Below are 19,843 nucleotides of genomic sequence, written 5' to 3'. Positions count from 1 at the left end.
TGTAACAATAAACGATTTGATGTCCTTCGCGGAAACCTCGGGAAGGCCACGGAAAATGAGATCAAAATGCAGGGCGCCGTTTTCTGCCGGTGTATTTCGAATTTGCTTTGACCACCTTGCCCTTCCGGGTCATTTGTTCTTTCTTACGCATAATCCAAGCCTTGTCGCCTTTCCGAGAGGGCAGTGCTCGCCCCTTTTCCGTGGCGCTTCTTCTGGCATCAAGGACGTCGACATCGCTCATGCCATTCACAATCCCGGTAATGTCACCCTGCAGCCCGCCGCCACCAACAGTGAGAACGAGGTACAACTTGCTGTTCTTCGTTCCAGGATCGTCTTCTAGGATACCTGCTCCGAAACCGGCCTTCATCGCGGCTCCACTGATCATGCTTCGCTGAGCATCATTCTTTGGGTAGAATTGACAGACTGCGCGGCCCCCGCGTCGAAGACTAGCATAGAGGCCCTCGAAAAATCTCCGTAAGCGGCCCTCAGCGCTGACATCGCTCGATTCTGCATTGCACAGCCACTGGATTGCACTGATGCTGATCGCTGCATCTAGTGATCCGGCGCGCAATGGAACGCCTTGTCCGAGGTCTGATAGAAAAAGGTCTACGGCCTCATCGTCTTTCTCTAAACTAAGCTGTAGCATGGATGCCGAGACGTCAAGGCCGATCACTTGATGACCGGCCTGCGAGACGATTTGACTTGATAGACCAGACCCACAGCCAGCGTCTAAGATAAGGGACGGGGTCCGTAAATCGAGCAGCTCAAGTGCTCTATGGCTCATCTCTGCTTGCACCTTTTTTACGCGGCTTGAGGTATTATAACGACCGGCTTCGCGATCCCCATAATATAGATCCGGGGGTCTATTATAGTCACTGATGTTAGTATCAGGTGGAGGGAGACAGTGCTGCAGAACATACAGGATGTCTTCAGGGCGCGACATGATGATCACAAGTATATTCTCTGTGGTAGAGCCGGCTGTGAACTGATAGACTGGGGATTGTATCTTGCTGCCGATGGGGAGAAAAGTAGAATCGCTGGAAAAATATTCCCAATAAGTAGACAAAAATTGGGGGTTGAAGTCAGTACTCTGTCCGCGGCACAGAAGAAAAAAAAAATGGAAACTCCCTGGCCGCCTGCGGGCCCGCACCTGCCGCCCGAATTCATGCAGCAAGTGCATGGAACTCCGCAACGACACGCATGCAGTATATCTATGCCAACCGCTTTCTTCCTCCTTTTCATCCTCAGTGACGGAGGTAGCTGATATTGACTTTCTCTATATGACCGCGAGGGCTTTCAAAGTCATTTTGTCGTCTTTATCCTCAGTCCAAGAGACCAAGCCGCTTGCTGTTGTGATCTGACCAACTGTTCGAATCCCCTCGAGAGAACAAACAGACTCCAGAGTCTCAGCCTGCGCCCACTGCAGCGCCACCCAACACAGATCATGTGGATTTTCCCGCTTGTAGGGTACTTGGGGGTGATCGTAGGATTTGCTTTCCTCACCCTAGCAATAGGTACGTGCAAAGTACGACATATGGGAACGATGCTGATGCTGTTCGCCATAAACCCCTTGGTTCCGGAGAGTCAGAAGTTTGGCTCCAGTACTAACTCACTCCAGCTTCGGGGCTATATTACCTGTCAGAGCTCGTGGAGGAACACACCGTCCTTGCCCGTCGGTTACTATCCCGGCTGATATACAGTATAATCCTCGTTCAGATGCTCCTTGTCGTGTTTGATCGGTTTCCTCTCGGCCTCTCAGCCCTTAGTATCGGCTCCCACCTTGTATATGCCAGCAACCTGCGCCGCTTCCCAGTCGTGAAATTATCCGATCCCCTCTTCATCTTGTCGTGTGTCCTCGTGGGGTTGAATCATTGGCTCTGGTTTCGTCACTTCTCACAGCCATTGCCCTCGACGCGAAGCCCAACAAGCTGGCGACACCCATATCAAGTCACCGTTGAGGATATGCCAACTTTCACTGAAGTGGCATCCTACTTTGGACTATGTGTTTGGTCAGTCCCTTTTGCGCTTTTCGTCAGCCTAAGTGCTGGGGAAAACGTTTTGCCTAGCATGGGTTCCGAGTATGTGACAGGGGAGCACGTTCCTGGCTCTGCATTCACTGGCGGCGCTTTGTCGTCAGATAGCAGGTCTAAGAATAAGGGGATGGCGAAAGCGTTGGTGGTAGGCTTCCGGGATTGGGTTAGTGAGAATGGGGAATTGATGGGGTTTTGGAAAGGTGAACGGTCGAAGAGATTCTAGGTCTCTGATACATGTCTTCATGCGCAACATCCACATGCAATATAAATTGCACCTTGAAATTTGGCACAAGTCGTTTCATCTAAGTTCATCATACGATAGAAGTGATCATGCAATCTCTTGAATAGAGGCTATCATCCGTTCATCGGCTTTTCAATAGAAAGGAGTATGTCTAGATAAGGCTAAAAAAAGGAACGGGCTTGCAGTCTTCAAACGTGACACGGGGATGTATATTCTGCTGCAATGAGAGGACATGTATGGACAAGAGAAGGAGAAGCTGAGGAAGAGAAGCTGCAATGCATTCGAAATGTGTAAGCACGACGGGCAGAAACCAAAAGATTTTCTATCGTGAAGCTGGGTGGGGTATATGGTCTCTGAACTTTGCTCTGTCGAATCTGAAGAATTGAGCAGATCGGTAAAATGTGCCATCCAAGTCAGTAGCAACAATCCATGAAGCTCTTTGTTGGCTGGCTTCTAGGAAGTGTACAAAAAGCCATTCTCATATTATCATTATTATTAAATGTTTCGTTGCCGTGCCTGTCAAGTGGTGTCAGGCTGAACATACGGGGCCATTTTGTATTCGTTCGACCCGAAAGCTGGCCTTGAGAACAGAGACATGCTAGATTAATACCATGGAGAGAACCGAAAATCCAATGCCAAGCGACCAGCAAATGACGAAGCGGGAAATTCAAGGAAGAGGACGGAGGAAAGGCGTAAGGAGACGAGCCATGTAGCATCAAGCATGAGAAAGGTACCGAAGAGTATATAGACAGTGACCAGTCACGGACTGGGTGAGTGGGGTAGAATAGGCAGTGGAATTGGGCAGCATGCAGAGCCTGTCTCGCCGCGAGGCTGATCCCAACGCTCGGTAATTCCAGGTTTCGGTTATCAGAATTAGTCATCTTGCACTGGAGGTGAAAAGGTATGGTTGTTGATATCCATAAACAGTAGAGAGCTTTCTCTCCTTTTGGACTTGGTAGACCGCGTGTTGTCAATATTCGGCGACAACATCTTGTTAGCGAGAGGTATGATTGACTGGTTCGATTGGTACACCTCGGACCTAGCATTACTACTGGATACCTCGTAGCTCTGCTGTGTGAAGCTAGACACACATTCTGATAGCATAGAAGCGTCCTGTGTAAAACCCGTTTGCTCCTGGTTCCCTGTCCGACCCTGTTTGTGTATAGCAGTATCTGGCAGCACCTGATGGTAAGGGAAACGGGACTCTTCTGGAATGGTGGCATAGTCATCACGAGACTCCAGTGATTCGTCACCAGAAAATGGTGGCTTATTGAAGATCTCTTCATAGTCAGTGAGAAAAGTGGAGAAGACTGGCGCTGGTATATTGAGGGTAGGCGCGAACACAATGCCGACATTTCTGATCGTCATCTTATTGATGTCGGAATTGTTCACGATGATCATCAGGAACTGGGCCAATGCACGTAGCAAGGCAAGGTTCGGCTTGGGTAGTCGGTGGACAAGGACGTTGAACGCTGCGATCTTCTGTTTCTTCTCTTGAAGTTCTAGATGCATATCATGAGCAACGATCTCGAAGCTATAAGTTCCATAAATACTCACCGAGGACTCGCAGGAAATCCAAGTGTAATTCACGGGTCAGAACGGTCGTGGGAAGCTCCCGGAGGTATTGTTTGAAAAGAGATGCAACAGCATGCACATCATGGTACTCATCATCGGCCAGGAAATCCAAGTCGCCCTCATTATTGAAACGTTCCTTTAGGGCTTTCACAACGACATTGGAACCACTTAGACGGAAGATCCCCTCTTCCGACTCTGCACCCTTCGCTTTCAGATACTCTATGCAGCGATAAACCACAGCTGGCAATTCAACATCAAGGCCCTGAGGCGCGCAAAATTCCACGGCCTCGGCCAGGGCCAGACCGAAAACGGGCCTAACAGAGTCTCTTTTCTCGAATGAATTAAGCATTTGAGATGTTGAGCCATCATAGGCTGCCTGAAGCTGTGAGGCTAGATCCATCGATGATCTCGTGCGAAATCCCCATATGCTCCGTTTCTTCTCTTTGACACTTGTTGCGGTCTTGTTGCCCCAGGCCCCTGCGTCTTGTATCACAGCTCCGTTGGTAGGACCAGATATAATTTTCGCCGAGGATTGACCATAATCCTGACTGGCATCTTGACTGTCGGTCGATGACCCTGAAAAGACTAAAGGGGATTTAGGGGCTTGCTTGTCCATGGAGGGTCCAATAACTGGAGGTTCGGCAGGAACAGCATCATCATAACTAAATCCCTGGACAATATCGAGACCTTCCACATCCGAGTTCTCGAGACTCTTATTTTGCTTTTTGTAGCTTGTATTGGCAAACAGCCTAGACTTTGCAGGCGCGTTCGCAGCGGACTTCCCCACAGGCGTTTGGGCTTTTAAGGGCGTGCTATAAGTCCCATCTTTGTCCTCGCTTCGTGCGTCAACATACTCCAGGAGCGCGTCAACCCACGTATCCCTTTCCTCATCGCTCTCGGCGCACAAAACGTGACGAACAAGAGCCGTGGAATCTTTCTTCTTCGGCTCAAGTATGAGGAAGGCATGCCGGTACTGATTATCGGTGTCTTCCTCAACGCGAGAAGGAGAATCCGGCTGGCTACTTGAATTTTGAGACTGCTTGCCAATCTGGGCGTTGTAGATCCTAATGGTTCCCAAATGAGGGCCACCTGGCGACTCGAAGTACTTAAGTTCAGGGCCGTGCAGAACAAAGTATCTAGCTTTCCATCCACCAAAATTCTTTCCCCTCTTTGTCAAATAACCCTCTTTGCGGGGTTTGCCGTCCGGGCCTCGCCGAATCTCAATGCCACCTAAATTGTTCCCTTTGAGCAGGCTTGTCTCGTCGTCTCGAGCTTCTATGGCATCGGAAGTAAGGAATTGACATATAATCAATGCTGCCTTCTCATCCATTGGTGTATCGAGAAGTGTTTCAAAATAGGAGTTGAGCGCGGCACGTCTCGCATCGACTTTGGCAGGTGAGTGTCCGCTAAATATTGACCTATCTGGTAACCTGCCCCCCCAGAAGCCCAGCTGCCTTAAGTGTTGGTCAAGAAGAGGAAGAGCTGCGATAACCTTTTCAACGCGCCAGAGCTCTTCATTGCCAGACCTAGAGAACACACCTAAAGTAAAGACTGGCTCCTCTTCCAATGGCTTCGGAGCCAGGTAACTGTTTCGGGAGGGCCGCAGGCGTGAGGAAGAGACTTTCACATGAACCAGGGGCAGTGCGTTAGGAGGTAACAAGAGGTCTGGATAGTTTCCTGAGACAAGGCCTTGGTAAACTCCATTGCCTCTCCAAGGAGACTGAGATGCATCCGTCCTAACAGCTTCATCGATTGAGGGTAATTGTTGGCCGAGAGAGTCGACAAGAGCTGAACCATAGACAGCGCTATCATCTGTTGTATAAGGGCCTGCAGCAGATGGAGTTGGGTGGCTGGCAACGCGAGGAGACAGCGCTAATCCAGAGAGTGTGCTCTCCGAAGACTTGGGCAACGAAACAAGAGACGGGGGGATCTCTCTAGGTAAACGCGGCAAAGGGGATCCAAGAGGGCGATCTTCAGGCCTTGGGCTTAATGGTAACCCAGGACTCTTTGGGATGGCGATTGTAGGGTGACCTTTAAGTAACCTTGAACATGCCACTGGATGGCTCGAGTGGCGGGAATCTGCATGATTGACAGGTTGTAATTTTTGTTGATCTGACGGTGGGCTGTGTGCTGTCTTAACCAAGCTTTTATGAGTCGTATCCTTGTCTGCTGCACAAAGCGCCTCACGATTCTGGTCATCTTCGTCTCTCGTCCGTCTTCTGCCGCGGGTTGCCGGGAACTCCTCCATTGCCAAAATGTCCTCATACTCAGAGCCGGAATCGGAGTCTTCTACATTGTAAGAGGGTATATGATCTGCTTGTCCGAGGTTGAGTGGCGCTGGAGGAGGCTTCCGAGATGGTTGAGACATTCTTCGTGACCTGTCGCTGCTAGGTCTACGATCATGCCCAACCGAGCCAGTGCTTGCAAGGTAGTCTTGGTTGATTGTGGACAACCCTTGACGGAGGTCAGAGGACGATTGATAGCCGTGAGTTACAATCCTTCGATCCGTATGCTGTTCAGGGGGCTCGACCGGCTCGAAAGTAGTTTGCTTGTCAATCGCAAGAACATCGTGCAAGCGACTGTTGCTATGATGACCATCGAGACCTGCATCATCTACTAGGGCTGCCCGATCCTCCCATTGAGCCTCTTTAGATTTTTCTTGGCCGGACTTGGCGGCTCCATCAATCGCCTGCCGTGATGACATAAATTCGCTCGTCGGATTCGGTAGCGGCGGTGGCAGACTTTGTAATTCCTTGACCTTCTTTCTGTATCGCTCCTTTTCCTTCGTAGCGCGTTCAAGATCTTTATTTAGTCCCAATATGAGCGTGCGCTGCTTGTCCACCAGCCTCCAGAGCTGAGAATTTTGTGATGCTGCATGATGCTTTTCTTTTAGAAGGTGTATGATAACAGCTTCAGCCGATCCCGCAGTAGTTATCAAATTTCCAATATCAGCCTGACTCAAAGCATTCGCGTCAAAAGAAGATTTGTTGGTCTGTGAAGCAGATGACAGGGAGGATATCGCAGAGTCGATCGATGAAGTGCGCGGCATTGTACGTTGACCCGGTCGCCTCTCTGACATCGACTGTAAAGAGGTAACTGGCGACATTGAGGGAGGCGTCATCGGGGTATTTGGCTCGGTTGATCCTTGCATAGTGTGCGACTGGTTTTTGTTCGATTGTCCGTTCATGTCCATATCATACTGTTTTGAGTCATCCCCGACCACTCTCGCCGCTGCTTCGGAAAGGTTGAACGCTCTTGAGCCGCTATCGAAGCGAGAAGGCGGAGATGCTGCATGAGCACGGCAGGCAAGATAAGAGGCACTTTCGGGAGGGGCGACGTTTCGGAAGGATCAAGCCAACCTTGAGAGATGACGGGTAATGGGCAGCGAACGGTTCCAGAGCACTCGTCTGAATGCTTGATGCCGGTAGGAAATCGCGAAATAAGGATTGGAGCAGCCTCGGAGTGAAAGGTCCGTGGACCGATATCTGAGTTTGGTTCTAAATAGTCGCGGAGACAATTTCGGTCTTTTGATGATTGAAAGTAGGGGAAAGGGGATGGAACGGACTGTAATTAGTGGGTGTTGTGACTGTTGTCACAGCCTTGCCGCCGGCATTGGTTCTTGGGTGGGGAAGGAAAGACCAGGAGAGGAAATAGGGGGAGGGACCTGAATAAGCACGAAGGCAGTCAACTTAGGTTTTCAAGGTTACGTTGCTAGTCGAGATTGCCCTTCATCATATAACGGTTCAGACTCGACTAACCATAAATACCCACATAGTACTACGTACAGTACATAGTCTTTCGGGCCAAGTACAGGATGTACCTATTTAGACAGGACCTGTGGGTGTTGAGAAAGGAAAATAATCGTGTCCAATGGGCGCTATAAGCATGATTGGACCCGGGCTAGACCTCCCGCTGGGTCAATCCACAGGTAACTTAGGCCCGGGTGCCCGTCCACTTGGGCCTTTGGCTGCTCTTATCGTAGAACTAGCAAACTAGTCTTGTTCTTTTGAATACCTTATGTTCGTACACGGAGCTTATCTTCCGCTTTCGAATCTATCCTGTAGGTCATAAAGGAGCACTCGGTTGATGACTTACTGGGCGCTTTGTGAACTTGTACAAGACCATAGAGTATGGTGGTTGCAGAGGAGAGAAAGAGAGGGGAAGAGGGAGAGAGATTTCTATTCTCGAGAGATTGTGAGTTTTTAGTTTGAGATCTGTGTTGGTAATGACCCCTTCCAAGAGGTTCGAACAGGAATTGCAACGTTGAAAGAACGCCCCATGTATGAAACCTTTGATCTAGATTGAACGCCTTTGTAGCAGTATCCCACTGCACCAATGATAACGCCAACTAACCCTTGCAAAAATAAAAACTTAGGCTATGTTTCCTGCCATGCCCATGAAGATGGCCTGGGCGGCTAGCTGAAGTGACCAGAAGCCTACTTTCTTGAAACGACGCTTCCGAGCTTGTTCATCCACAACATCTCGAGCGAAAGCATCGTAGACCTGATTGACATTAGCATAGTATTTTGATCCGCTGTGATGTGAACTTACTGCCGCCGAAAGGTCGTCCATCAAGCCGCTATCAAACGTCGTCCAACTGCCATCGAAATCACCGACCCGCTTGACAAGGCGACAATTTACAGGAATGAACGTTCGCCTTGAATTGATATATGCAACAATGGGGCGGATTAGTGCATTGTTGATGTACGACAAATCCCGTGTAAACAGGGGGACCACTGCCCTAACATTGTTCAAGTGGAGACGTAGATCAGTAACCAGGAAACGCTTATCATGCTCAGAAGCGATATCGCTAGGTGGGGACTTGGACAATGCCGGGTCGTGGTGATTGTTCGAAGTGACGGTGGCCTCTAGCCGATCATAAAAGTCGGCCATAACCTTAGCAAGGCTTTCGTCGTTTTCGGCCGGAAACATGATATCGGCAACGATATCGACTGTACCCTCGTGTATCCAGGAGAAAGGTCCCTGGACACCACGGTTTAAATGGTCAATGTTGAGCCCGTCCACACGTATCCTGCTATGCTTTTTCCACGGGCTTGATTTGCCGTCCTCAGTGACACTGTCAAGCTGTGCACCGGTAAAGCCGTGTGTTTGACGAGGATGGATTGTAAAGAGTGAATTGTCAAATGATCCAGACATCATGTTGGCCGACATAAAGTCATATAGGAGCCACTGCTTTCTCAGTTGAGGCAAGTCGCAAGAGAAGATACTAACAGGGAAGGGCCTGAAACCGTCCGGCTGATAGACTGTCACCAACACGTCGCTCATTCTGAATGAGTCAATCTCAAAGTCCCCGGGGTGGTGTTCATGCCGGTACGATTTGGGGTCCAGGTCATCATCCGACCAATGAACATAACGGCGGTCAATGACTCCTCTGATGCCTCTTACCTCAACATCGCGAAGCAGCCCCTTGCCGTTTATCCATTTGGTGAACGACAGGGTAACATTGACGGTTTCGATTGACACGTCGAATTGCGTATAATTCGTATCTACCTCGTCCGACGGAGTTCGCTGATCGGGAAGCTCATGACTGGGTTCTCCTCCGAGAGCTGCAGCTGCGGCTACGGCCGCAGCGGTCTTCGACGATCCTTTAGTGACGTTTCCTGTCCCTTGGCCTGGTCGCCTTGAGACGAAAACGTTCTTGAACGTGATCACGCCATCTCTCCATTTAGGAACAATAGCAGATTCAAACACAACCTTCACCCCAGATGACTTGGTTAGATAGTTACCTATCCACCCTGCTAATGTTTCTGTGCATATTTAGTGATAAAAAGATAACGGCAAAGGTACTAGGTGACAGACCTTGAGCGAAAACCGTGTTGATTGCGATGATAAGCAACGAAAAAAAAGTTGTTGTGCCCAATACAACCCAGACTACATGCCCTAGAAGCACCCAAGAGAAAAGAGCTGTGATCTCATCCAAGTTGAAAGGCCGAACGCTCCGTATTGAAAACCACTTAAATCGCACCTTAAGTCTGGACCAAAAGCCATTTGCCGCAGCCAGCAATTCTTCCTTTGAGGGTCGATGCAAATGAGGCATGTGCGGCAAGCGGTTGATTAAATGGCGATTAGCATATAGCTTTTGGTGTGGATCATTCGAAGGTTGCATGTAGTCGCGGCCTTGCGTGACCTCATGTTTGTCGCCTCTGTCGCCTCTGGGCATAGGTTGATTTGTGCGAGTAGCACGAGTAGGTTCACAGTCATCTTTCCGGGGCTTCGTCTGATGGCTCTCATCATTGTGTGTATGTAGTTTGCGCTTTGACGCATTCTGAAAGGATATCAAAAATGATTTGCGGTCAAGGTGATATGAGAATCTCTTTGGAGATTTAGTACATGTTGTTCGAGTCTCCACTGCAGTTGAGCTTGGCGAAACTCCGAGCACAAGACAACCCCCCCAGGCAAAGCGTCTCGTAGCCCTGTTGGAGATCTGAAAGGGGTGATATGGTTTCTTTGCGGACGGGCATTGAGAGAAAAGCCTCGAAGAGAGACTGCCTGGATTCAGTGGTGTGCGACTGGCTTGCGATCCATGCCCGAGAAGCGGGTTTAGGATGGCGTACAGCCTGCGTGTGAAATAGCCAGACATTATCTACTTCCTCACATAATGGAAAATGAATGTTTTGCTAGAGGCGCAAGCCAGCAATCAGTAAGTGAATTGATAAATCCGAGGCGGAATGAATATGCACCAGTTCGCAAAGGCAGGAATTTGCCCATTGGGTCTTTGATACTGTCTCCGGACACACTAGTAACAATGAGGAAATACAAGAGTATTGCGGGTCACGTGTATTGCATAATCTGCTTATGTTATGTTATTCTCCAGCAGTCTGATAGGCGAGATCTTGTAATATGAATAGATGTGCATTAAGTCATACTGATCGATACTGCCAAGACTCGTATGGCTCTGAGTTCCTGTTTCCCCGAATTTTCTTCAGTCACATCACACATCACTAATTTGATTTATTCGACTCGGTCTCACTTCACCGGGTTAAACCAAATCACAATGCCTGCACCCACAGCTATCAGGCAACCTGCCGCTGCCTCAGCGGCATCAGTCGCACCTGCGGCAGGTCAGTCATTATCTTGCCGACCAATGTCGCTTAACAATGCTAACAGCTTTTCCAGACCTAGATGAGGAAATCTTGATCGATGCCCAGCCCTCAGCTGATGGGGCCGCACCGGCGTTTAATTTCGCATCTGATCCAGCCCACGACGCTGATGTACATATTGATGAAGAGGGCCGGCCTGTTTTCACCCCGGCGAAAGACGTCCACCGCGTCCACCGAGTCGAAACCCGAAAAGTCCCCGTTCCACCGCATAGAATGACTCCACTGAAAGCTAGCTGGCCACGAGTGTACCCTCCGCTTGTTGAACATCTCAAATTGCAAGTGAGGATGAACATTAAGAATCGAGCAGTCGAACTTCGTACATCTCGATTTACGACTGATACAGAGGCCCTGCAAAAAGGTGAAGACTTCGTCAAGGCCTTCACGCTAGGGTTTGATGTCGATGATGCTATTGCACTGTTGAGATTAGACGATCTATACATCCGCTCTTTTGAGATCCGCGATATCAAAACTCTCAATGGAGAGCACCTCAGCCGTGCAATTGGACGCTGCGCTGGTAAAGATGGCCGAACCAAATTTGCAATAGAGAATGCCACCCGTACAAGGATCGTCATTGCAGACCAAAAAATCCACTTGCTAGGCGGCATCAAGAACGTCGAAGCTGCTCAGCAGGCCATTGTCAACCTGATCATGGGTAGCCCACCAGTAAGTACTCACATCCTTTCAGCACACAGCACCTGCTTACTTGTAAACAGGGAAAAGTGTATGGCAACCTCCGTAAAGTGGCTTCACGTATGAAGGAGCGCTTCTGATCACCTATGCATGACTCTCCTTTGCTTTTATTCCATCTTGTTCTGTCCTATGACATGGTTTTGGCGTTGTGGAAAAGGTGATATCTGATTCAATAAATTCAATGAGACGATGACACAGCATTAACTTGAAAATAGCCTTTATTCAGTAATAATCCCAATACTCAGGATGCCGTCCACTTTTGCTATCCTTCGTAAGTCATACTGGAGCCAGAAGACACGCTTCTATTTAGTCCTTCTTCAGAGGATAGTAGATCTCCTCTATACCTCCGCTAGTAATGACCATCATCTGTAGACCATCACCAACTTCAATGTGCCTCTCAACGGCACTTGTGAAAGCATCCCGTACGAGCTCCTCAACTGTGTCTCTTGACAGTGGGTCTGCTTTCTTGGGCTCCAGAGCATGGCCTTCGCCACTGCCAGGAATGTACTGGTTTTTGAAATTGACCTGGTTGTCCAAGAATGGCATGATCAAGCTCGCTGCAGACCCAGCTGCTCTGCATTGTTCTCTCTCGTACGACCCTACTGGATCGTAGCTGTACAATGCACCTCTGCCATCCTCATCCAAGCCTGCTAGAATAGCATGCACGTAGTAGGGAAAGAACCGCTTCTGATACAGTATCGTCGAGAGGCGCTGAGCACAAGCTCCGACGGACATTGACTTCCCATGCTGATACTTGTACATCTTTACCACAGCGTCTAGTCTTTCTTTGAGTGCTTGGCCATCCGCGGCGAAGCCCACGACCGACAGAAGAATGTGAGCACCCTCGCCAGTTTCATCATCACCTCCAATTTTGAAAACTTTCGGAACGTATCGAGAGTTGATGTTGTAGCCTGCAACGGAGCGAGTGTCACCAGCAAGAATAGCGAAGTCGGAGCCAGTGATGCCCAAGGTCGAACCGCCGTTGTCAGTGTACCTAGCTCTGTGTTAATTTTCTGTGATCGTAAGTCTATAGAAGAGGGGCCTTACGGGTAGAATGAATGCTCTTTGTTCGGAACACTCGTTGACTGAGTGAAGGAATATCCGATGGCTTCACCGTGAGGTTGACTGAGCAAAGTCGCCATTGCTCGTAAGGAACAAAAAGTTGTTGAGAGGACGGAAGATAAAGGGGGATGGTAATACTATGCAAAGTAGAAAGATTATATGTATTCTTGCAGCACTTTCAATTACCGTCACGGCAAGCGGTAGATTCGGAAAGAAGGTTGGATGATGAAGGAATAGCTGAGCTTGGGCTGCTGACGCGATTAAGCTGCCTTGTGCTTATCTAAGAATTGTATCGTCCGTTCACCCTCCGTCATTATCTAATCTCATGATAACGCCCTACAGAGGCAGTCCATCTCTTCCAGCCTGTATGTTTTATTGTGTTTTTACATGATTGCTCTAGTAGCTCAGAGCTACAGGTCCTTAAAAGAGTATTACATGCGAAGAGATGTTGGGGCTTGCGGCCTATGGGAGCAGCAGTGAAGATGAAGCTGATCCCAATCCAATTTCCACCAAGACTAAGGTAAAAAGAAAAAGCATCTTCCGTATGCGAATATTCACTGATGTACCTGGCTAGCAAGGGAAAAAGGGACATCTTGCTCGGACCCCACAGGCAACTCAAAATCCAGGTGATTATGCGAACTTCTCCGTTATTCTAGGACTCTTTATGGTCTAATAAAATATGCTTGAAGCAGTACCTGAGAAAGAAACAATATTAGAGCATGTTTCCATGCCAGATTCTGACAGACCTATCTTCGGTCCATCGCATGAGAGCCCTTACGATGCACAAAAATTCGCACCGAATCACTATATGACACTGTCGGCATCTCGTTCTATAATTCATGATTTAACACTTCCTCCTGTCCCGAATTTAGACATCCCTCCATCACCTCCAAGCTCGCCTGACCCCTCCGCAGATGCAAAGTTTGCCCATTTCTTGTCTTTGAAGAAACAGGGTGTCCACTTCAACGAAAAGCTTTCGGGTTCTGCGTCCTTGAGAAATCCCAGTTTGTTGAAAGCGATGATGAACCATGCAGGAATTGATAATCAGGAACAATATCAGGCTTCACTTCCATCAGCAATATGGAATGCGCCAGGCTTACCAAGTTGGGGGTTCACGGAAGAAATCAGACAGGCACAACGGGACATCCAGGGTACGATGGACGAGAGGAGGTCAGTACGACGACGAGAGGAGATTCCCTTTGTGGCTGCCACATCTTCCTTACCATAAGAACATCCACTTTTAAAAGTCCTAAGGATGAAGACTCGCAACGTGCATAAAGCTGTAAAATTGCAGCATTTGGCATGGAAAACAATGGAAAGATGGGATTACACGGGTATCTAGTGGCTATGCCAAAATTTGACCCCGTAGGTATCTGTGCATTTGAGTTTTCAAAGAGACGGGATCGAGATTTCGAACGATGGCCTACCCGAGGGTCGCAAACCAGTGCCATATGATTCACTGCTAGATGGTGATACTAAGTACTGAGAAGGATTCAACCATGAGGTCAATCAATATAACGATCCCTCAGGTAGGCTATGATACTTCATTGGGATATCTTCTGCGGCATTTCATACGGTTTCTGCAGAAATCATGCTGGCACTTACAGTGGCTGGTAGAGCAGGGCAGGTAAAACAAATTCGCGCGCGGGCTGCACCACATCCAGCTGCTCCAAGATAAAGCCGCGGTCTCCGGCGTGGGCGAGGCTGCGCAGGAGCGACAACCGGTAGATACTGTACATCAAGCGGCTGAGATTGATCCAGTCCGAGATATTTTGGGCATAGGATGAAGCGCCTTACAAAACGAACAAGACAGCGAGGTCCGCCCGAGCACCATAAAGTAGCTAGGCTAAAACCTGGAGCCCAGTGGAAATTAGCAAGACCATGAGCCAGGTGCCGGCGCTCATCAGTAGTACACCCTATAATACCCGTATGCTGTTGACTCTGGATTACGTAGCTAGGTACTGTACGGAGTACTTCATAGACGTACAGCCTGCCGTAGTCCGGATCAAGAAGGCGGTGTGGTAGTAGATTGGGATTACGCCAAGGTAGCAACGCAACGACGCGGCCAAACCTACACTGGCCTATCTTATCCTCTGTTCAACTGCCTCAATTCTACCTCCAACACCCTTCACCAGCAGCATCAACTTTCATCCGACTACTTTCACCTCCAATCCTTCACGCTTCTATAATTCATTGTACTCATCATGAATCATTTCCCCGAAGCTTGGGGCCGGGTAAGAGCACTTTCAGTTTCCGCTGCCTCTATCAAGCTAACCATATCCAGCCCCGGGACGACGTGTATGGCCCTTACAACCCTTCATACCTGCAGACTACCGGCCCCAAAACCCACACCCAGTCACCAGCAGTCACTGGGTCTTCGATACTGGGAATCAAATTCAACGGAGGATGTGTTCTCGCTAGTGATAACCTGGGTATAGTTTCAAACACCGCTGAAAGTGATAGAGTTGCTTGCCTAACATATTCTTCTTTGAATATAGCTTCATACGGATCTCTCGCTCGATTTACCGACGTCAAACGACTCCGTAAATTTGGTGACACTGCTGTCGTTGGCTTTAGTGGGGATATTTCCGACATGCAGTACATTGATCGTCTATTGGATTCCATTGACATCAGAGAAAACTATTCGGCCCACGGCAACACACTCAACGCTAAAAACCTCCACACCTACTTGTCCAAGGTCCTTTACAAGCGGCGATCTGAGTTCAATCCCCTCTGGAATCACATTTTAGTTGCCGGCTTCGATGATGACAAGAAGCCGTTCCTCAGCTCTGCGGATCTGTTGGGAACCACATTCTCCGCACCACATCTGGCAACTGGCTTTGGCGCCCACCTGGCTCTCCCAATCCTTCGCCGGCTATTTCCTGAGGAGAGACCTATCGAGGAGATCACTAAGGATGAGGCAGTCGCGGCGCTCCGTGAGTGCCTTAAGGTTCTCTGGTACCGCGACGCACGAAGCCTTGACAAGTACACCATAGCAGTCATCACACCTCAGGGGATTGAGTTCCAGGAGGATCAGAAGGTCGAGGCTCAGAGCTGGGCATTCGCTGAAACCATCAAAGGCTACGGTGCTCAGGTTAACTAGCTCACTTGTTGATTTATGATGCATGAACTCACTTCCAGAGCTTACTACATTTGCTCTCACCTGTGTAACAGGACCTTAGGAGCCTGAGATAGATCAAGTAATGTGAGAAGAAAGTGCCTCGTTGCGATTCTCTATAACATGCCGTTAAAACGCCTCGGGCATTGTGGGCGGCCTTTATGACGCTGCTTTTACCTTGGTCCAGCAGGTGCTGACCTCAGGTGCAAGAGAGACCTTCATTAAATCGCCATCCTTTGGCCTTAATGCTCTCATGCCAACACCTGAGGCCCTATGTGTGGCATGTAGTCTTAGAGGAGGCTGGAATGGAATATTGTCATTCGGAATGGCGAAAGATGTAACGGATTTATAGATGAGAACTGGAAATTTGAGTAAAGGCGAATCCAATCAACTCGCGTGTTTCTCATAGTTGAGGCCCAGGCAGCGAGCAGTACCGATTCCCTCCAGCGCCTAGAAGCACTCCCACTTCAGCAATCTGGTTCGTAACACAAGCCTGCTGGTATGTCACCCTGAGTGACACGTTCTTATGTGGCCTTTGCAACATCGTTAAAGCCGGCGGCATGAGATCATTGCCTTATCACGTGCTCTCTCAAATCTTTAAGGAAGAAATGAAGGGGCTGTTTAGCTAAGGATAGTGGCGCTCGGACACTACCGGGATCTTGCCTGGTACTCAGTATGATACGAGACTAAGTACTCTGGGACTTACAGAGAATGTAGCCATCGGCATAAGATCGTTTATTTGGTAAACACAGAAGTCTAGCAAGTATAGAGATTGCTTCCCTATCCGCATGTATAGGTATCCGTGTATATGAGAATATATATGCAAATCATAGTAGTGCGGGGAAGGTTGCGGAGGGTAACTAAGCGTTCTCGGTCGGGAAAAGGGCGGAGGACAGTCAGAATACGATAAGGTAAGCTAACCCCAGCTTCCTGATCATGGATCCGTGTCTGCATTACCAAGATAGATCCTTCACCCTGAACATTGCTCCGCACTGTGTGACTTTCCCACTCACACAATCCTGCGCAGAAGATCGCTGCACAGACTCAATGGCACGGTTGTCAGGTCTTCAGCGGGAGGTTCTATCTCTTTATCGGAAATGTTTGAGAGAAATCCGAAAGAAGCCTGTTGTAAGTCAAAATAGACTTCGAAGCAACAACGGTAATGGAAGAAGTGTCTGATATGGTCGATGCCCTCTCGGTACTAGGAAACCCGACAGAATTTCAAAATATACGCCAGGTGCATTGAGACCAAACCGCTCACTATACACTACTGATTATACAATAGAACCGAGTTTCAGAAGCACATGAAAATCAGCAAAAAAGACTTCAATGCGATTGAATATCTGCTACGCAAAGGGCACCGACAGGTCGAGATGTATTCTTCACCGGGCATACGCAACATCCGCTAATCCATGCGGTGATGCTTCAATTCGGTGCAAGCGAAACGCTTATCTTGACCAACTTGTCAGCTCAAAGGCGCTTTACAGGGCAGTTGGCCAGCAAGTGGGTGACTCAATTACGTCATCCAGGCTGATTAACTACCTACACCTAAGTCAAGTTGCCGCCAGCCGCCTCCCGAAGCTTATGGAATCGTCCAGAGGGACCGAGTAGGAACGGATATGAGCTTTATCAACACTCTAGATAGTGCCAGAATACTCGTGCCAGTTCTCGGTTTGGCACTTAGCTGCTGGATAACACGATGGTAGATGAAGTATATAGCTAGCACAATGGCAAGGAGTCTTTCTGATAACCATTCAATCTTTACAGAAACCGCAACAACAGTGAAGTCTTCTAGCTTCACTCATTCGTCATTCTATTGAAGTCAAATAGTCAATAATTCTGCGAAGAATTGGCTCTACCACCCATACTCAAATTCACCATGGCTTACTTTCCTCATTTTACCAATGATATCTCTCCTCTATTCCGGCTTCTAGATGACTACGACTGTCATCGCTCTAGCCGCGCGAAGATAACACCGACAAAGAAACCCATATCGCTAAAATCCGATGTCTTCGAAACACACGATGCTTTTCATCTATCTGCAGAAGTACCTGGCGTTGAATCCAACGATATTCAAGTCGAGTTCTTGGACCCAACTACACTAGTGATAAAAGGTCATGTTAGGAGGCATAACGGGCAGACATTCGAGGAAGGACAAGATCAGACCCCCGTTGCCAAGTCTTATTTCCAGCCAACCGTGGAGGATGAGAGTGAAGCGGATGACGCTACGACGTCCCAATCCTTGAAGAACTCATCGAAGCAACAACTAGTGACGCCAAAAAAGACCCAGTCTACCTGCAGATATTGGGTATCTGAGCGGTTGACCGGCGGATTCCACCGCGTCTTTACATTTCCAGCGAGGGTGCAACAAGATTTGGTCGAAGCCAATCTCAGAAATGGTATCTTGTCACTTTCAATACCGAAAGAACCTGCTCCGAAGGTGAAGAAAATCCGCATCGAATAGACCATCGAGCTTGGACGTTCCAATTCTGGACCATGGTGTCTTCCAGGAGTCGATACGCGCGGAAATCCTTCGGGCACCTCGCGCGGATGTGTGAGCCTTGACATGATTGCATAGTAGGGAGTCTGGTTCTGTACTTCTTTGGGCATGTTTATGTCGGATCTGCTTGAGGGTTTTTGTTGTTTTCTATATGCTATAGGGTACTTTTACGATGAGCAATAATCAAGCTTCTTGCAACTTATGATTTGATCTTTTTTTCCCTTCTCTCGTACGCGTAGGACATCAGTGCAGAAAAAGCCCAAAGGGCCGTTGAGTCACACAATCAGGCAATTGTCCTCACAGAATGAGGACGAGCGCCATGATGATGTATGGAAAGTGGTAACCTGATTTTCCGCACCAAGGACCACCAAGTAAACTTATACATTTGACAAGGATGCATAGAATGAAAACATGTGAACGATATGAGAAAGAAGAATGGCCGATCAGAAGAATGTAGAACTGTTCTCTGACTATTTTGGCAGTCTTCCAGATCTGACAGTCATTGAAACAGATAAGCTGTACATGTGTGCAAGAAAGACACGTGGTATAGGGTTGCTAGCATAGCCAAAGCAAAGCTCAACTCAGTTGAAGGAAGATGGTATCATAGCAAAGACGGTAACACAAAAATCAAGACAAAATATGATGTTTGGTAGCATAACAAAGAGAAGGCGGAGCAGGAATTATAAAATAAAAAGAGGTATAGAGAGCGAAGAGAAATGTCCATTCAAGAAGCATGGATGGCATTGGGTTGATCAGGGAATGTAGTATCAAGGAATGGTGAGTGGACATCAACAACCTAAAAGGCCGTGGACGTTATAAATGCCTCGTCAGTCGGCGCCCCTGATGTTCGATGGTTCGACTTCGGGTCCGACCCCGCGGAAAGTCCGGGATCATAGCCTTCATGCTCTCTCCAAATGGCTTCAACTTCTCTTCCGAAATTGGCAGATGATATGTGCTAGTGGTCGCTTTGGAAAGCCAAGAATCGCTAAGTGTGCTGCTTCTGCTACTGCTGCTGGCGCCACTCAGAGTCCCACAATCGCTCGTTGCGCCAACTTGAGAAGTTGATGTCGAGCTGCCTTCGGACAAGGATGGGCATGGCCTACTATTGTAATGCAAATTGCTGCCTGCGATTCCAGCAGGCAGGCGCAACGCGAAGTAAGAGTCAATGCTCGGATGAGACATGGTCCCCTTCCGATTGAGTGGAAGAGAGTCACGAATGTTGTCATTGCTCATGCCAGGATCAAGAAAAAAGTTCCTGTGCCCAGTCCGCTGAGGTATATTATCAGATGACCGTGGTATATTCGTCTTCAATCGCTGCGCTGAGTCAGTACTATCGAGGTTAGAAGAGACGCCTTCATAGCTCCGCAGCTGGCCACAGTATTGTGGATATGACACTAAACGATCAGGATCACACGAGACTGTAAGTGATGTGCTCCTGGCACGCCTATAATGACGTCGTTGTTGTAAGTCGTGACACATAGAAGACACAAAAGCTGGCTGGTC

At 48.5% G+C, this 19,843-nt stretch overlaps 10 protein-coding genes across 10 annotated transcripts; 6 read left to right on the top strand and 4 right to left on the bottom strand.

Moving 5' to 3' along the window:
• Positions 1 to 61: 61 nt before the first annotated feature.
• Positions 62 to 943, bottom strand: BO66DRAFT_316647 (18S rRNA methyltransferase BUD23; the record flags this gene model as incomplete). Its single annotated transcript, XM_025643516.1, has 2 exons — positions 62 to 863; positions 921 to 943. The coding sequence occupies 2 exons, from the start codon at positions 941 to 943 to the stop codon at positions 62 to 64; spliced, it is 825 nt and encodes a 274-aa protein (XP_025506543.1).
• A 234-nt stretch (positions 944 to 1,177) lies between these two features.
• Positions 1,178 to 2,413, top strand: BO66DRAFT_368715 (uncharacterized protein). Its single transcript, XM_025645347.1, has 2 exons — positions 1,178 to 1,514; positions 1,619 to 2,413. The coding sequence occupies exons 1-2, from the start codon at positions 1,445 to 1,447 to the stop codon at positions 2,254 to 2,256; spliced, it is 708 nt and encodes a 235-aa protein (XP_025506542.1). The 5' UTR covers positions 1,178 to 1,444; the 3' UTR covers positions 2,257 to 2,413.
• A 734-nt stretch (positions 2,414 to 3,147) lies between these two features.
• On the bottom strand, positions 3,148 to 6,955 carry BO66DRAFT_409334 (GTPase-activating protein BEM3; the record flags this gene model as incomplete). The annotated part of the gene is made up of 3 exons (XM_025649171.1): positions 3,148 to 3,776; positions 3,832 to 6,242; positions 6,303 to 6,955. 3 exons carry the CDS (start codon positions 6,953 to 6,955, stop codon positions 3,148 to 3,150), a joined length of 3,693 nt encoding a protein of 1,230 aa, XP_025506541.1.
• A 1,065-nt stretch (positions 6,956 to 8,020) lies between these two features.
• Positions 8,021 to 10,539, bottom strand: BO66DRAFT_389699 (mitochondrial distribution and morphology protein). Its single transcript, XM_025646844.1, has 3 exons — positions 9,670 to 10,539; positions 8,401 to 9,617; positions 8,021 to 8,352 (listed from the first exon to the last, which is right to left on the bottom strand). Exons 1-3 carry the CDS (start codon positions 10,448 to 10,450, stop codon positions 8,221 to 8,223), a joined length of 2,130 nt encoding a protein of 709 aa, XP_025506540.1. The 5' UTR covers positions 10,451 to 10,539; the 3' UTR covers positions 8,021 to 8,220.
• Positions 10,540 to 10,775: 236 nt separating this feature from the next.
• On the top strand, positions 10,776 to 11,914 carry BO66DRAFT_389698 (pre-rRNA-processing protein PNO1). The gene is made up of 3 exons (XM_025646843.1): positions 10,776 to 10,931; positions 10,987 to 11,633; positions 11,684 to 11,914. Exons 1-3 carry the CDS (start codon positions 10,865 to 10,867, stop codon positions 11,738 to 11,740), a joined length of 771 nt encoding a protein of 256 aa, XP_025506539.1. The 5' UTR covers positions 10,776 to 10,864; the 3' UTR covers positions 11,741 to 11,914.
• prs3 (proteasome core particle subunit beta 6) lies at positions 11,749 to 12,910 on the bottom strand. The gene is made up of 2 exons (XM_025652718.1): positions 12,708 to 12,910; positions 11,749 to 12,654 (listed from the first exon to the last, which is right to left on the bottom strand). Exons 1-2 carry the CDS (start codon positions 12,800 to 12,802, stop codon positions 11,967 to 11,969), a joined length of 783 nt encoding a protein of 260 aa, XP_025506538.1. The 5' UTR covers positions 12,803 to 12,910; the 3' UTR covers positions 11,749 to 11,966.
• Positions 12,911 to 13,167: 257 nt separating this feature from the next.
• On the top strand, positions 13,168 to 13,950 carry BO66DRAFT_418578 (HCNGP domain-containing protein; the record flags this gene model as incomplete). Its single annotated transcript, XM_025649753.1, has 2 exons — positions 13,168 to 13,242; positions 13,423 to 13,950. 2 exons carry the CDS (start codon positions 13,168 to 13,170, stop codon positions 13,948 to 13,950), a joined length of 603 nt encoding a protein of 200 aa, XP_025506537.1.
• An 852-nt stretch (positions 13,951 to 14,802) lies between these two features.
• pre4 (proteasome core particle subunit beta 7) lies at positions 14,803 to 16,255 on the top strand. Its single transcript, XM_025645346.1, has 3 exons — positions 14,803 to 14,956; positions 15,007 to 15,154; positions 15,221 to 16,255. Exons 1-3 carry the CDS (start codon positions 14,927 to 14,929, stop codon positions 15,823 to 15,825), a joined length of 783 nt encoding a protein of 260 aa, XP_025506536.1. The 5' UTR covers positions 14,803 to 14,926; the 3' UTR covers positions 15,826 to 16,255.
• Positions 16,256 to 16,887: 632 nt separating this feature from the next.
• On the top strand, positions 16,888 to 17,249 carry BO66DRAFT_317050 (succinate dehydrogenase assembly factor 1; the record flags this gene model as incomplete). Its single annotated transcript, XM_025643540.1, has 3 exons — positions 16,888 to 16,968; positions 17,046 to 17,077; positions 17,126 to 17,249. 3 exons carry the CDS (start codon positions 16,888 to 16,890, stop codon positions 17,247 to 17,249), a joined length of 237 nt encoding a protein of 78 aa, XP_025506535.1.
• A 235-nt stretch (positions 17,250 to 17,484) lies between these two features.
• Positions 17,485 to 18,554, top strand: BO66DRAFT_16996 (Hsp20/alpha crystallin family protein). The gene has a single exon (XM_025642295.1). It carries the CDS (start codon positions 17,720 to 17,722, stop codon positions 18,302 to 18,304), a length of 585 nt encoding a protein of 194 aa, XP_025506534.1. The 5' UTR covers positions 17,485 to 17,719; the 3' UTR covers positions 18,305 to 18,554.
• Positions 18,555 to 19,843: the final 1,289 nt, after the last annotated feature.

Source organism: Aspergillus aculeatinus (assembly GCF_003184765.1).
Source record: "Aspergillus aculeatinus CBS 121060 unplaced genomic scaffold BO66scaffold_10, whole genome shotgun sequence".
NCBI classification, from domain to species: Eukaryota; Fungi; Ascomycota; class Eurotiomycetes; order Eurotiales; family Aspergillaceae; genus Aspergillus; species Aspergillus aculeatinus.
Note: the sequence above shows the minus strand (reverse complement) of the source record. Positions and strands in the feature narration are given on the sequence as shown.

Excerpts from the sequence above, each read along its gene's own strand:
- BO66DRAFT_368715 (XM_025645347.1), top strand. The coding sequence starts at position 1,445 with ATGTGGATTTTCCCGCTTGTAGGGTACTTGGGGGTGATCGTAGGATTT. Across the intron at positions 1,515-1,618 it reads TTTCCTCACCCTAGCAATAG|CTTCGGGGCTATATTACCTG; the intron begins GTACGTGCAAAG and ends AACTCACTCCAG.
- BO66DRAFT_389699 (XM_025646844.1), bottom strand. The coding sequence starts at position 10,450 with ATGTCTGGCTATTTCACACGCAGGCTGTACGCCATCCTAAACCCGCTT. Across the intron at positions 9,618-9,669 it reads CAACACGGTTTTCGCTCAAG|AAACATTAGCAGGGTGGATA; the intron begins GTCTGTCACCTA and ends AAATATGCACAG. Across the intron at positions 8,353-8,400 it reads TGGACGACCTTTCGGCGGCA|GTCTACGATGCTTTCGCTCG; the intron begins GTAAGTTCACAT and ends AATGTCAATCAG.
- BO66DRAFT_389698 (XM_025646843.1), top strand. The coding sequence starts at position 10,865 with ATGCCTGCACCCACAGCTATCAGGCAACCTGCCGCTGCCTCAGCGGCA. Across the intron at positions 10,932-10,986 it reads ATCAGTCGCACCTGCGGCAG|ACCTAGATGAGGAAATCTTG; the intron begins GTCAGTCATTAT and ends CAGCTTTTCCAG. Across the intron at positions 11,634-11,683 it reads TGATCATGGGTAGCCCACCA|GGAAAAGTGTATGGCAACCT; the intron begins GTAAGTACTCAC and ends ACTTGTAAACAG.
- prs3 (XM_025652718.1), bottom strand. The coding sequence starts at position 12,802 with ATGGCGACTTTGCTCAGTCAACCTCACGGTGAAGCCATCGGATATTCC. Across the intron at positions 12,655-12,707 it reads AAAGAGCATTCATTCTACCC|GTACACTGACAACGGCGGTT; the intron begins GTAAGGCCCCTC and ends ACACAGAGCTAG.
- pre4 (XM_025645346.1), top strand. The coding sequence starts at position 14,927 with ATGAATCATTTCCCCGAAGCTTGGGGCCGG. Across the intron at positions 14,957-15,006 it reads TCCCCGAAGCTTGGGGCCGG|CCCCGGGACGACGTGTATGG; the intron begins GTAAGAGCACTT and ends AACCATATCCAG. Across the intron at positions 15,155-15,220 it reads TCTCGCTAGTGATAACCTGG|CTTCATACGGATCTCTCGCT; the intron begins GTATAGTTTCAA and ends CTTTGAATATAG.
- BO66DRAFT_16996 (XM_025642295.1), top strand. The coding sequence starts at position 17,720 with ATGGCTTACTTTCCTCATTTTACCAATGATATCTCTCCTCTATTCCGG.